The 13,525-nt window shown below is 37.4% G+C and overlaps 1 protein-coding gene across 8 annotated transcripts in view; it reads right to left on the bottom strand.

Moving 5' to 3' along the window:
• Positions 1-13,525, bottom strand: part of CDC42BPA (CDC42 binding protein kinase alpha) — a 200,241-nt gene that overhangs the window by 109,671 nt on the left and 77,045 nt on the right. For all 8 annotated transcript variants that reach the window (XM_068940120.1, XM_068940123.1, XM_068940121.1 and 5 more), the window contains exon 6: positions 11,666-11,814. In XM_068940120.1, the coding sequence (XP_068796221.1) occupies positions 11,666-11,814 (149 nt within the window). The remainder of the gene's footprint in view (positions 1-11,665; positions 11,815-13,525) is intronic.

Raw genomic sequence — 13,525 nt, 5'->3', positions numbered from 1 at the left:
TTCGAGTTCGTTTGGCATAATGAAACTGGCATAATTACTGAGGATACCAAATTGCTTCTTGTGTTCCCCCCCCCCCCCCCCCCGAAAGTATCTTATGCGTGTTAAGGTCAGACATCATGATTTATTAGAAACTAGTTTTTCCTTAACTGGAATTAAATCTATGAGGAGGGATGCAGAGGTGTATTCTGAAGGTAGATACTAGCATACACAAATGCTGCGTTTCTTGCCCTTGACATCTCCAGAACCCCTCGGATTTTTTGATGGTAAGAGGAAAGTTAATCCTACTCACGACATTGAAATGGGAACCATGATGTTTTACACTTCAGCAGTCACAACTCTGCTGAGCAACCGTCAAAAGCAATCACCACGTTAGTAATCAAGAGGCTCAGATAAATATGTTTCAAGAACTACAGTTTAAAATAAGGTAAGCAAAGACTGAATGTTTAGGCAAGACTTGCAACTTTATAATAATTATTTTATGTGTGCATTGGACAACAGCCATCACTGTAAATCAGGCTTTTTATTATTTAATTTCCTTTACTTTTTTGCTTCTCATGCAGCTAAAAAGAAAAACCAGCTCCATGAGTAGACAGCAAAAGACTTATCTTATTTGGAGCTACTGCAATTAACAGGACAGAAGCTATGCAGACCATTTTGAAGTTACATGACTTTCACTTCCTCAAATATAACAAGCAATATTTAGAATGGTTATAAATGCATATCGTGCTAGACCATACCAATACGGGGAGCAAAAATCCGAATTGCTTAGTACACTCAAGTCATCAGGATCAGGTAATTTTTGCCACAGGATTAGGAATTGACACAAAATCACCTACAAAAGTGTTTTAATCGATTTCTCCCATGAATAGTATTACTGAAAGAATGAATGCCAAAAGTAGCCTCTACTCTAACGTGTAGGAGGACTAGTAAAGGTATTGGTATGAACTTGGCTAACAGAGAGTAAATGGCTAGTTTTGAAAGAGGAAACATAATCAAGCTGGGGGAAGATTATTAGTGGAAATCCTCCAGGGTCAGTTTTGAAACTGATTTAATTTAACATTTTCTTTAATAACCTTGGCACAAAAATAAACGCATGCTGATGAAATCTGCAGATAACACAAAGCTGGAAAGTAGTAATAGCAGGGCAGATTTGGAATATCAGGCAGAAAGACCTGGATAAACCTGATGACTATAACAACAGAAACGGGATAAAATTCAACAGTATAAAATGTAAATACCTGCAAATTGAGAGCAACGATGAAAACATCTATACACGAAAAGCTTATCAATTGACAGTGATAGAGGAGAGGGAAATCGATACAGCAAATTTTATGATGACTGTCTCCTTCCAATACGATAGAACCACGGCTCTTAGGACACTGGGAGAACTATTCTAGCATAGAGAGAAAAACGCTGCACCTAGAGCACAAGTTCCTCCTAAAATTTCACCTGGAATACTATTTACAATTCTTGTCATTAACGTTTCTGAAAGACGGAATTTGTCAGACAACTTTAAGAATCACCATACTCAAAACAGCTATGAAATAAGACTGAAAAAATTGCTGTCTTATACAGAAGTCATAACATTTTTAACAAGTATCTTTAGTCAGGCTTCTAAACATGACCCAAAACTTAGCTATAGCTCCAAGAGCATAAAACAGACCAAAACCAAGAAGTCTTTGAAGTACAGAAATTCAGCTCTTTTTAACCACTACTAAACTCTTTAGAAAAGTCTGAATAAAGAAATGCTGTCTTTCACAATTCTTCTTTCTACTGCTTCACAACAGACTTTCTCATGATCAAAACCAGTCTTCAAAATACTGCAAATGTGGATTTCTCACCTTTCCTTACTTATTGCAGTCCCAAGACTTGGGACATGTCTGCAACTTGGCTGTTACTACACCTACCAAATCAGAGCTGGACTAAAACTCTACAGCACTGCTATAAAAATGATGAAAATAATAATATAGCCATGGTAAGAAACTACATGCTGTGTTTAATTTTCACTATCCCTGCACTTCACTTTCTTCACATATTAAATGATGATATGAAAATATCAGCCATCTTCAAATTTACACATAGAGCATGTAAACTCCAATACACATCAATGGGATGCCACCTGATGCCCAGTTAACTCTATTCATGCTTTTATTTTCAAGAATCACTATAAGACAATTTCAAGCCCCTGCTTCTTTGGGTCTTGTAAAGCTCTCAGCTTCTGCTTATCACTACCTCACTTGTGTGAGAGAGAACTATAGCTCTGTTGAACAGAGAGAGCCCTATCATGTTTAAATTACAGGAAAAAATTATTGGAAGGATAGAGTATAAAAACAATGCATGCAGATAGCTATTCTTATAAAACAGAAATAAGAAAAAGAGTAAAAATATATTTTAGAGACTCCCATCCCATAAACCAGAATGTTTACATGCAAGTTCAACTTGTAAGACAATCTTTATTCCAACTAAGAAAAGTCAAGGAAACATGCAGCCAGATCAAGGCCGAAGCATATGCCAATGCTTCCACTATTCAGCCATGTAAGATAGACCTAAGAAAATAAACAGTCTAATATGTGTTTCCCTGCTTTCTTTGTTGTTGGAAAACAAAAAACATATTGACAAGCATGATCCAGATATAAGGAGCGTTGTAACATCTTCCTGAAATACTGATAACAGCAGACTTGAGCGAGGAACTGTGGCCAGAGGTGGTAAGAGAAGAAATGCATTTGGTCTAAACGCATCTGCATTTGTAGGTAAATATATCTGCAGTAGTTTGGAAAAGAAACATCTTCTCAAAACATCAAAAAAAAAAGTGCCTTGCTTCAACAGACACACTAAAATAACTCTTAACAAGAATAAAAGATAGTTTTACAGTAAAAATCTTCCTTTCTTTTATATATAGTAGTATCAGTCTTCAGTGTTAACAGTGTAAGTGGCATTTGAGGTTGACTTTTTTTTCTTTTAACATAAGGCACAGTGCTTGCTTATAAATAAAACAGAACATCATACACTTTTTTTTTTTTTTTTAAGCTCAGACAGGAACATAAGGCCTGAACTTTTAGTGCTTCCTTAAGCAGAATCCTAACAGAGCTGTGTCTGCGTGAAAATAATTTCTTTTCTGCGCTAAAATTCCAACTTCCTATATCGGGAAGGCACAACTTTGCTACCATTACACCAGATCTGAATTTAGACCTCCTACCGCCCCATTTTTGTCATCTAGCTAGTATTTTTTCTTTTGTTCCTTTCTAACGCCCTTTTCCCGGATTTTACACACTATATCTGATTGAAAATGACCGAGTTACAGTGGCAGTAGTACCACTGTTTCCTGCTGCACGAGGAAGTGCTAAACGCTGCCCCCCAACAGCTAATGTAGAAAAGCTGTACCGCATCAACATCACAGCACCTGAGTCAATAAAGATTTTAATACAACTTTTCAGATAAAGCTCTATAAGGTCTTGCTTCCCTGACCCCAACCGCAAAGCCCTCCGTAACTGAACCAAGCATGACCTCACTGAAGCATTTGCTTTGTGAGCAGTATTCTAATGGGCAGCACTAAGTGACCTATTTTTCTAATGCAAGAAGTTAAAAATTAGTAATATTTTGTCATTACTGAAAAGGAACACAGGGTTTTTCTGACAATACAAAAGTTCTGATGATGATGTAACATCAGGGAAACTCTTCATGTAGGATAACTTCAATACAGACAGGCTTATTTGGACAGATACTTAACTGCCTTTGCAGGAATCAGATTCTTGCACTTCCTGCTCTACGTCTGAAGGGACTCAAGGATAGCTTAACTTACTATGAAAAAAAGGAAGAGAGAAATTCTTACATGTAGTAGCTGAGGCAACAGTAATTTAATTTAGAAATCCAAACCCCAAATTTCTACTTATCAGATCTGGCAGTTTGGACAGTGAAGACATTCTTACCCCAAATCCATCACAGAACCATGACCATTGGGAAGAACGCCCGGGCAAGAAACCAGTAAAAGGCAACAGTTTAAAGGATTTCTTATGAGGTATTCAAGCATCTCGATGTTATTATTTTACACTAACTCTGTGGGAGTATCAAACAACACAGCCAAGTTATTACTTATATATGCAATGATGTAAATCTACACGACATTCACAAATTCAGAATACTACAATGGACTTGTCCTGCGCAGTTTCTAATCCACTTTAATCTAATCAAATAACATAAGAGAAACTGCATTTCAGGTGAAAAGAAAGGAGTAAAGGGTCCACAATCATAATTAAAAAAAAGGCATTCTAAGGAAGAAGTTGAGGAACACACAGGAAATGAAAAATTTAAGACACTACCGAGGGAGATATGAAATACATACGCCGTTCAGAAAAAAAGATAAACTTAAGCTGGGAAGAAGCCTGCAGAATATAAAAGTGTCAGGCAGTTAATCTCTTTCTAATACAACAAAAGACTTGTATGTATGGAGTCTTCTGTAATCTCAACTGCCACCCTACTTTCTGCCTTCATCGTCCTGAAGTGTCTAAGTGAGAAAAAATTCACTGAAAGCATTAATCATCATCTCTATCCTCAGTTACCAAACAATGAACTAATTAGACCCCAGAACCACAGCCACTAGGAATAAAAATCCAGAAGAAAGAAAAATGTTTTTGTCCTACTTTCTTGCTGTTGATTTTGGACATCAAAGCAAGTAGTAGGAGAAAATATTTCCAGATCCGAAATAATCAGAAAAGAATGAGTGTAAAAGTGTAGCTTAACTTGCATAATAACAGCTTACAAATGGGAGTGTTTTGTCTTAATCTGGAGGAAAAGAAGTTATCAAATTCTGAAAACACCTCCAACTCCATAAGACCTTGAAAGAGACCTCAGATCATAGCTATGACAGTTCTTACGTGGATAGTTTTTTCTACAAAAACTAGAGAAATCAAACAAATGTTTATGCTAGAGGCAGCAGTATCTCTTGGAAAGTTCCATCTCACTTAGCTTTCACCGAACCTTGCTATAAACATTATTACTTGGAAGGCAAGACCAGTTTTTTTATATGGTGTAATTCAGTGGCAGACATTTGGCATTAGGAATTTTCCCATTAAAGCATAAGGTTAAAAAGGACCCTTGTTGTCGTTTCCTGGCTCTCATTTTCAGTTTTAGCAGGGTTTCACATACTCCTGTTTTATGAAAATCCCATCCAATTTCTACCTCAACAGGGTCTGAGAGAATGCTCACATGCATCTGCCTTTCAAGCAACTGTACCCAGAAAATACACAAATCTACATAAAAAGAAAAAAAGTCTTCATCTGAACATTTCTTCTTTTCCCAAGAGTCTTCATTCTAAAAAAGGTATGCCTGTCTAGCTCAAGGACTGCCAGGATGATGTTGATGGGGACTCACCGTAAAGAACAGAGGGCCTTGCCGGCCCTTGTCTTGCCGGCCTCCCTCACATGGCAATCATCAACAATTCCCGTCCTTAGCAGGGAATTCAGACGCAGAAGAGGAGAATTTTTTCTGAGGGTTCTGTGGCTAACTATTTTTAAGGTGCACCAGCTCCAGCAGCTTCTTGTGTCCCTGTTCTTTAAATCACTGAACCAAACTAATCTTCAAATATCTGAAGTACTGCTCAGTGGGTGTGGAGGAAAAAAGGGCACAGTGTGATGAAAATATATTTTGTTGCAACTTCCAGCTAAAGATGACTCCCTTCTACCCTCCTTCTCCATCAAACAGATTGGAGGATTGACCCAAGCTAAAGTTTAAAGTTACTTTTAATGTGGACCAACATCCCCATTCAACTGACTGCAAAGCCCCCCAAAACCTGTGTTTCAGCAAAGCAGAAGGGATGTTGGGAGGGAGGGACGAGGGCGGGGGGAGGCTGGAGGACGGGTTGGTAAAAGCACCTCTGCTGAAAGGACTACTCCAGGCTACTATTGCTTCAGGCAACATAGCCGGGGCTTCTAAATTTTTTCTGCCCGAATAACACAGCATGTGGGTCTATGCTTCCTCAGGCACTCATTACACAGCTTTCACTTAATTTAATGCTGTCACTAGACACAATACTGTCAGAAACCTCTTGAGCTCTACAGGATACCACACCCAGTCTGATCCACTAGCTCTCGGCACTGGAAGTATACATGGGTCTTTTATTTCAAAATACTTCCAGTTCGTAACAGGCTCCTCAGGAAACCCTATCGACAAATTCTAGTCAAATAGGATTAGCCTCACATAGTCCTCACTGCAGATAAGATGCCACCCTGAAGGGGCACTGTGAGAGCAGCTGCAGCAGTTATGGCATACTGGGGAGTGCAGGGGGTCACAGGGAAATACGAAAGCCCAGAGCCTTGAAAGATGACCTTTGCTTCCTGCCCTCCACGGTGGAAAAATGAAGGGTAAACACAGACTTATGGAGCTTTCCTACCTCTGTAAAGGGATACCTTGTAGGGGGAGAACTAGCTTACCACAGTCACTAAAATAACTATTGGTCCTGCAGTTTTCCATGTAAAACTAAACCACGCAACAATTCAAAGCAATACAGTTTCAGGAGACTATCAAAATAATCTTATGTTATTCTTTCCTTACTTTTCTAGGCCTGTTTCCTTCATTCTCAGCACTTTGGTAAGGACATCTTCGTGTGCGTTGGACATTATGCCGGCTGCAGAGTTTGGTAAACACACTTAAAATATGTTGTTGTTTTCTTTCAAACCCACAATTACGGTTCACTTTACCAAAAGCCAGAGCACTTGGCTCATCCTTGCGCCAACTCAACTCAGACATACCGCGCAATGCAGCTAACTCCCTAGATGGGCCTTCCACCCCCAAATTTTCCACTTAGGCAAATTAATAATCAGGGAAGATGGGATACACCCAGAAGAGAGAAAACCACTTATTCAGCAAGTCAAAAATGGATACGCTGGCACTCAAACTTATAGTTGAAAGTGAAATGGATTCTGCAAAGAATTCTGAATTTCAACTGCCTACTAGCTACAGTAAATATTTCAGGGGTGTCCCCAAGATCATTTTTACTGAGGACAAATTGTACATTCCCCTACTGCAAAGCAAAGGCTGGTCTGATAGGGAACAGGCAGTCTTTTTAGACCTTTAACGGATTTATTCCCTTATGTTCAATATTTTTCAGAAAGGATGTCACTCCCACAGAGAATTAAGCTGCTCCACATTTTAAGAACTCAAATGTTCCAAGTGAAACCCGACTGAAATTTCAGAAGCTGGTATTAAAAAAAAAAAATACAGAAAGAAAATAAAAAAATATCTGGTGGTTTAGAATGCTAAAACCATTCAGACTAAAAGACAGCAGCAACTAGAAATCTAGAAACACATCGATCAAGCTAACTGTAATCTCACACAGCTTGAGGAACTTATGTGTGTTTATGCTTTGCGTGCCTATCTTTTGACATATAAAAGACGACATCTGAAATGGAGGTAACGTGAGAGCTTGCTTTGTAATCTTAACTATCCTCCCATAAACTTAACCAACAAAAATAATAATTAACATAGGTGTTTCATAATCCTTCCAAAATATTTTCTCAGTAAGCAGGTAAGACTCTGTTTAATGTGGGCATACGCCAATGCATGAAAACTATTCTAAACGAATGTTTTTGCAGTGGTCTGGAGGATCCTGAGACTAAACGCTACCATTCCGCAGCTGCAAATTTGCCCTACACCGGATTACTGTGCAACCCTGCAGAGAACTTACAGATGGAGGAAAGTCAGGACGAAAAATGCCTTAAACACATTAACACTTGTAATTCTGTGCTATTCAAGAAGCTGGAAGGTCTCTGATGCAATTTAGGACTGATTTACATCTATCCTTACTAAACTAAAGGCTGCCTCAGAAGACAGCACAAAAGGCAGCAGCATGGTCACACTGAAGGGGCATGCCAAGCCACCCCGGTTCCCGAACTGTGCCTAGGGCTGCTAGGGGTGCAGCTGGTATGTTTTGCAGTGCCTGGGGGAAATTTCTTCCAGTGGCAACAAGGCCTTCTATAGTCTTTTTTACTTAAAGGAAGTAGACAAGAATAAGTACTTACCACCTCAATTTCCACCTTATATGAAATGGGAGATAAAACCTGGCTTGCCATTAAAATAAATAAAAACTGAGTTGAAAAAATTATCAGTTGTATGAAAAACACAAATTTCATGTGAGGTAATGCAACTTGCCACCTAGCTCAAGTTGAGACAGTTTTACTGTAGCCTTCATCAGCATATTTGTTGATGCCTGCAAATATAAACTTTAACACGTGCCAAGAAGAATTAAATACTTCCAGTAACAACGAAAACCTTGAAACTGAAGTTAGCATTAATATACGTAGAGGCTTTTTTCACCAGAAAAGGAAGAAAGGTGCTACAAATCAATGCTGATTCCTAACAAACATAAAGTCATCCACTGTACAATACTCCAATTTGCAGAAAATTGGTACAATGCAATATTTAACCTTGGCAAGACTCACTTAATTATTTCAAATTAATAATTTAAGGTATCAAGGGTAGGTGTAAGCTTTACATGAACTCCCAAGGAGTCTTGCATTTGTGAGAATTACACATGTGTACTTCCCCTTTGTGAAGTCCTGCACATTAACTTAGTTTAGATGAGGTTTTCTTTCTAAAGCTGGTCTTAGAGCTGTCAATGTTATTTGGTAATGCCAACTCTGCTGCATTTATCACAATAACAAAAATTAAGATACATATTATATAAAAAGCTGTTTTATTAACTTTGTGAGTCATCAGGTAACATATATGATCAGTTCCCAGAAATTAACTGATGAGAAATCAAAGAAGATATTTAAGTTTTATGTTCTGATTGATGTTACCTCAAAATATTATATCGCATATTAATTTAAACTAAAAAGCAGATAAAAATAGAAAAAAAATATCACGAACATCCTAATGTTATTTTCAGCTACCAAATTTTCTCCTGCTCGGTTCAGTATGTATCAGGAGACAACTTCAAAGACATCCTGCAAATTCTCTGCACAATTCCACTATTAACTAAATTCTGACGTCCTTCCCACTACCAATTCATCCCATAATCCCATAATGCTAGTGCAGAAATGGCACTCAGTTAGGAATGCCAAATCCCAAAACACACTTGTGGTAATTTCGTTTCAGGTCTCCAATAATGCTAAGGTTGCTTGCTTGATGTTTGTGAATTTTGGGCAGCGTATCTTAGGAAGAAGAGTGACTTGTATGTGATGCAGAAACGGTCCACGTGCCAATTACCACGGCAGTCGCTATCGTTCCCAAACAAACCACAAAAAAAAAAAATCAACACCAGAAAAGAGCAAGAGGAGCAGCAGGCTTAGAAAAAAAAAAATAGCAGTACAATTTTAAAAGGTACAGGAATATTCAGGGAAAAAGCAAATTATTCTCCAAGTATAACGCAATATATGGTAAGTGTGAAAATATCCTAAAAGAACTGGGACACTAAAAGGAAAAAAAACAATTTGCTATCTCCTGGTATTGAAAAAAAACCTTGAAATAAAGATGCCTAAAGCATGATTTCTAGTTCACCAGCTACAATTCAGTTGAAATGCTGATGCTTACTGGCTATTCATCTGAAGTAACACTACCGCAGCTGTTATATTATCCATTTTTTTAATAGTATTTTCTTTGTACTTCTCCTATATCCTTCACTGTGTGTAACATGCTCCCAAAAGAGATGCAGTCAGAGTTGAACTTTCAGGAAGCGCCATTAGCGGCACTCGGACGTGTTTTCTTTTCTTCTGCTTTTACAGTTGCAAACATCCCAATACAAGTAACAGTGGAACGGGTCCCATTACAAAGGCTGATCATTTAACATTTACTCAAGTTCCCTTTACATTTTTAATCTTTGCAAAACATTCCCTTAAAAACAGGTATTGTATTACAGCAGTATTAATGAAAAAAAGTGCCAACTGCCAGTGCCAAGTGCCAAAGTGGCATTAAAAATTTGATTTGTAAACATGGGAACCTCACTGGCAAAGCTGCAAATCAGACAACAACAGGACTGGGAATGCACAGGGGCTGTTTTGGTTAAACGTTCATAGCAGCAGATAAGCAGGCATAATAATCAGTATGTTGTTTGGAACTGCAATAAAATGCTACTTAATTCGGAATAAAATTTTACACTGACATCCATTTCAGTTTGGGGACACCAACCATTTTATGATAGAAATATCACATCTGCTGCACATTACACACTAGCAGCGCTGAATTACAAAGGTTTTGATCTGTTTGAAGGAACAGGCGGAGAGGATGGGCATTTGTTTTTCTGAGAAGAGTTACTACTACATATGCAGGTTTATAGGGTAAAATACAGCAGCCTATATAATATACGAAGTACTCTCCCACGAGTATCAGAAAAAGATGGCATCTCAACAGTCCACCCATAAACAAATTTTAAAAGCCACACCCAAATTAAACTGAATGCAGAAACCTTTTATATCAGGTCTTAAATGAAGAACAAATAGTTTCTCAGAGAAAAATAGCTGAAATGCTCAAAATTCAGGAGAACTGCAAGGAAGATACTCTACTGGGGCTCTTCCAGATGGCGGTATCAATGAGATTTCTTTATCAAGTGGACATAGCTCCTCAACAACACCAGGAGACTCTAAAATATTCCAAAAGATCAGTTTGGACTCTAGCATCACCACACCTTAAACAGCTCTTTCATGAAAATTCACAGTCTCAAAGGAAAGAAAACAAAATCCAGTAACAAACCCAAGCTAACTGCAACAGCCCTCCGGACAAAAAATCTTCTGAAGCAAATCAGGCGAGTGCAAACAGCAAAAGAAGGAACTGCTAACACAGAGTAGGATTAAGAACTAGTATAAGTGGACTTCTCAAAAGAGCTAATTCTGCCAGCCTAGTATTTCAGCTTAAGCAATTGGGAATTTTCCTGCTGACTTCTGTCAAAGCAAAGTCAATCTACTCAGAGAGCATTTGAAAATTCCATCTCTTGTAAGGTGGAATGACTCTACATGCAAGAGCTACCAAGGCAACCAGCAGAGAACGACGCATGAAAGACGAGATGATGCTATTCGTATGGAAAAAGCAATCATGGTCTCCAAATAAGCTAGACCCAGAAGACTTGAACCGAATATATTATTTTTTTATACACCAAGCTACAGATAAGTACCGTAATTTAAATACTTCCACTGATTTAGAAAAACACCATCACTTCATTTTTAAAGATAATTTGGTCAAGTGCAAAAGAAAAGGGAGAAAAAAGAAATCTAGATTAGACCATGCGAAGGTGTGCTTTCAAATTTGCGTATACTGAAAGAATTAAGAAACTGAACCCGATCTTTCAGTAAACCTGCCCAAAGGTGGTCATGTTCCACAAAAAGGTTGCTAATTTTGCTTCTATTAGCTATAGATCATTAACATTATCTTCAATTAAAACGTGCAAGCGTCCAAGTTTCATTGTGTGCTTTTGCATATTCATAAAAGCACCTCATTAACGTCTTTGATCCTACGATACAAGGTTCGCAACAATTCTCAAAAATCACAAGACGTAGACAGGTACGTTCTGTCGTGCTTACTATTACGGCAAATACTTGCTAATAGCTTCAACTCTTTAATGGGAATTATTTTCATTCTATTAGGAAATTCCTTGCAACTCCAATAGGCATTTTATTTCATGAAGACCACAAGAACACATACCACATAAAACCATCTTTACTTCAGTGCTCGAATTACTCACCTGTGGACATAATGTAACTGATGAACAGAATCAATAGCTATCACCATTTCAGCCAAATAAAAACGAGCCATATCTTCAGGTAGTCTGTCCTCAAACTTGCTGAGCAAGGTAAGCAGGTCTCCTCCAACATAGTAATCCATAACCAGGTACTATGGAGGAGGGAATGACAAGACAGCAAAGAGAGAAAACAATTTATTGAGTGAATCAGAGGCTAAAAAAATAATTCAAGCACCAAAGTAATTTACTGCAAAAATTACGGGCATTATAAAAGCTAACTTAACATTTCTCAGAAATGCAGTTCTCCAAATAAACTGAGAGGCTTGGATGTCCTGAAAACAGTAACTGTGTTTTAACCTTATTTTAATATTTAACCTACTTCAATATTTTTCATATTTACATATAGCCAAATATATTAAGCCTCATGATAAAATATACCTCCATTCTCTGCCCCATAATCGTAACTTATTTACGATATTTAGATACTCTGGATTCTCTTATAAAAACAACCGAATCCCTCAACTGAATGCAAAGGACTGAAGGCCTTATGAAAGCACATAATTGTAAAAACAAAAACAATGGTGCTAAATTGAGATGTTAGCCAAGAACCCTCATTTTCCAGTACTGTATATGACAGTTTCCTCTTCCCTTTTTGCTACTGTCTTCCTTTCCCATGAAACAAATTATTTCGGAGAATAAACTTTTTAGACTACTCATAGGTTATGGGTAAGACTGACAGGCTTCCACTGGCTCAAAATACAATTTCAGATATTGTTGACATTGTGCATAATATAGGATCTGCCAACATAGAGTAGAAGATGTTACCTGCGTAATCAAATTCATGGAGACAAATACTTTCTGATTTGGGAAGCTAAGATTTTGAAGAGGTCAGAACCTACTACTGTGCAAAACCATTATCCTTCCAAAATGAAGGAAAAGCACAGATTCAAGGATGTTAAATTCTAGTAGTTAATAACTATAACACATGGGCATTTCATCATGAATTACATGAATTCTATAAAGGTCACTTGTACTATATTTAATTTTATTTTAATAAAAGACATATAGAAGCAGTAATACACTGACATATACTAAAATGATGAAAAATAACTTTAATAATGTTTTCCCCAGCAATCTGCAAAACTAGCTCACATTAGCAGACTATCAAAGTTAAAGAAGAGAAGCTGTAGCTAAGTTAAAACAAATTCTAGCAGGTTGCAGCTAAATATATAACGTTATCCTTGTGCTACTGTTAACAGTAAGAGCAGAATTATATTAAAAAAGAGAAGTTATTTATTGTCCATATTAATTAAGCATGGAGAGAGGGGGTTTTAAGACAACCGTTAGATTCACAAACGCAGAGCCCTGTGTCTGTTATAAACTCAACCAAGATCCATGGATCACTCCAAGTATCTATTATACTGGTAGAACTGAAAGCAATACAGCAGCAAAAAGCATCACAGTTTGCAAGAGCGCTGTGTGTACCGTTTCTTTTCTTGGACAAAATAACAAAAAAAATTATTATGAGTCTTCACTGCATATTAGATTTATAAGGAAACATTAAAACTTAGTAAGGATATAGCATCAAAAGCATAGAGTAATAAAACCCAAATAGGCAAAATCTATCAACTTGTAGTTGTTTATCTTTTCAGGCATAACTATTACCACAGCTGTAATATCACAATCAAAACATATTTTAAGTGGGAAAGGTTTCACAGAAAATTGGCACTCCTTATTGTACTACCTTATTTTTGCAAGTCTTGCAAACGTTTGAAAACTAAAGGATATAAAATATTAAACAGATACTTTAATCTACAGTTACAACCTCCAACTCTATTTACAAAGATTTAGCAGCATTCTTCC

Source organism: Struthio camelus, chromosome 3 (assembly GCF_040807025.1).
Source record: "Struthio camelus isolate bStrCam1 chromosome 3, bStrCam1.hap1, whole genome shotgun sequence".
Classification (NCBI taxonomy): Eukaryota; Metazoa; Chordata; class Aves; order Struthioniformes; family Struthionidae; genus Struthio; species Struthio camelus.
This window is presented reverse-complemented; position numbering and strand designations above follow the sequence as displayed.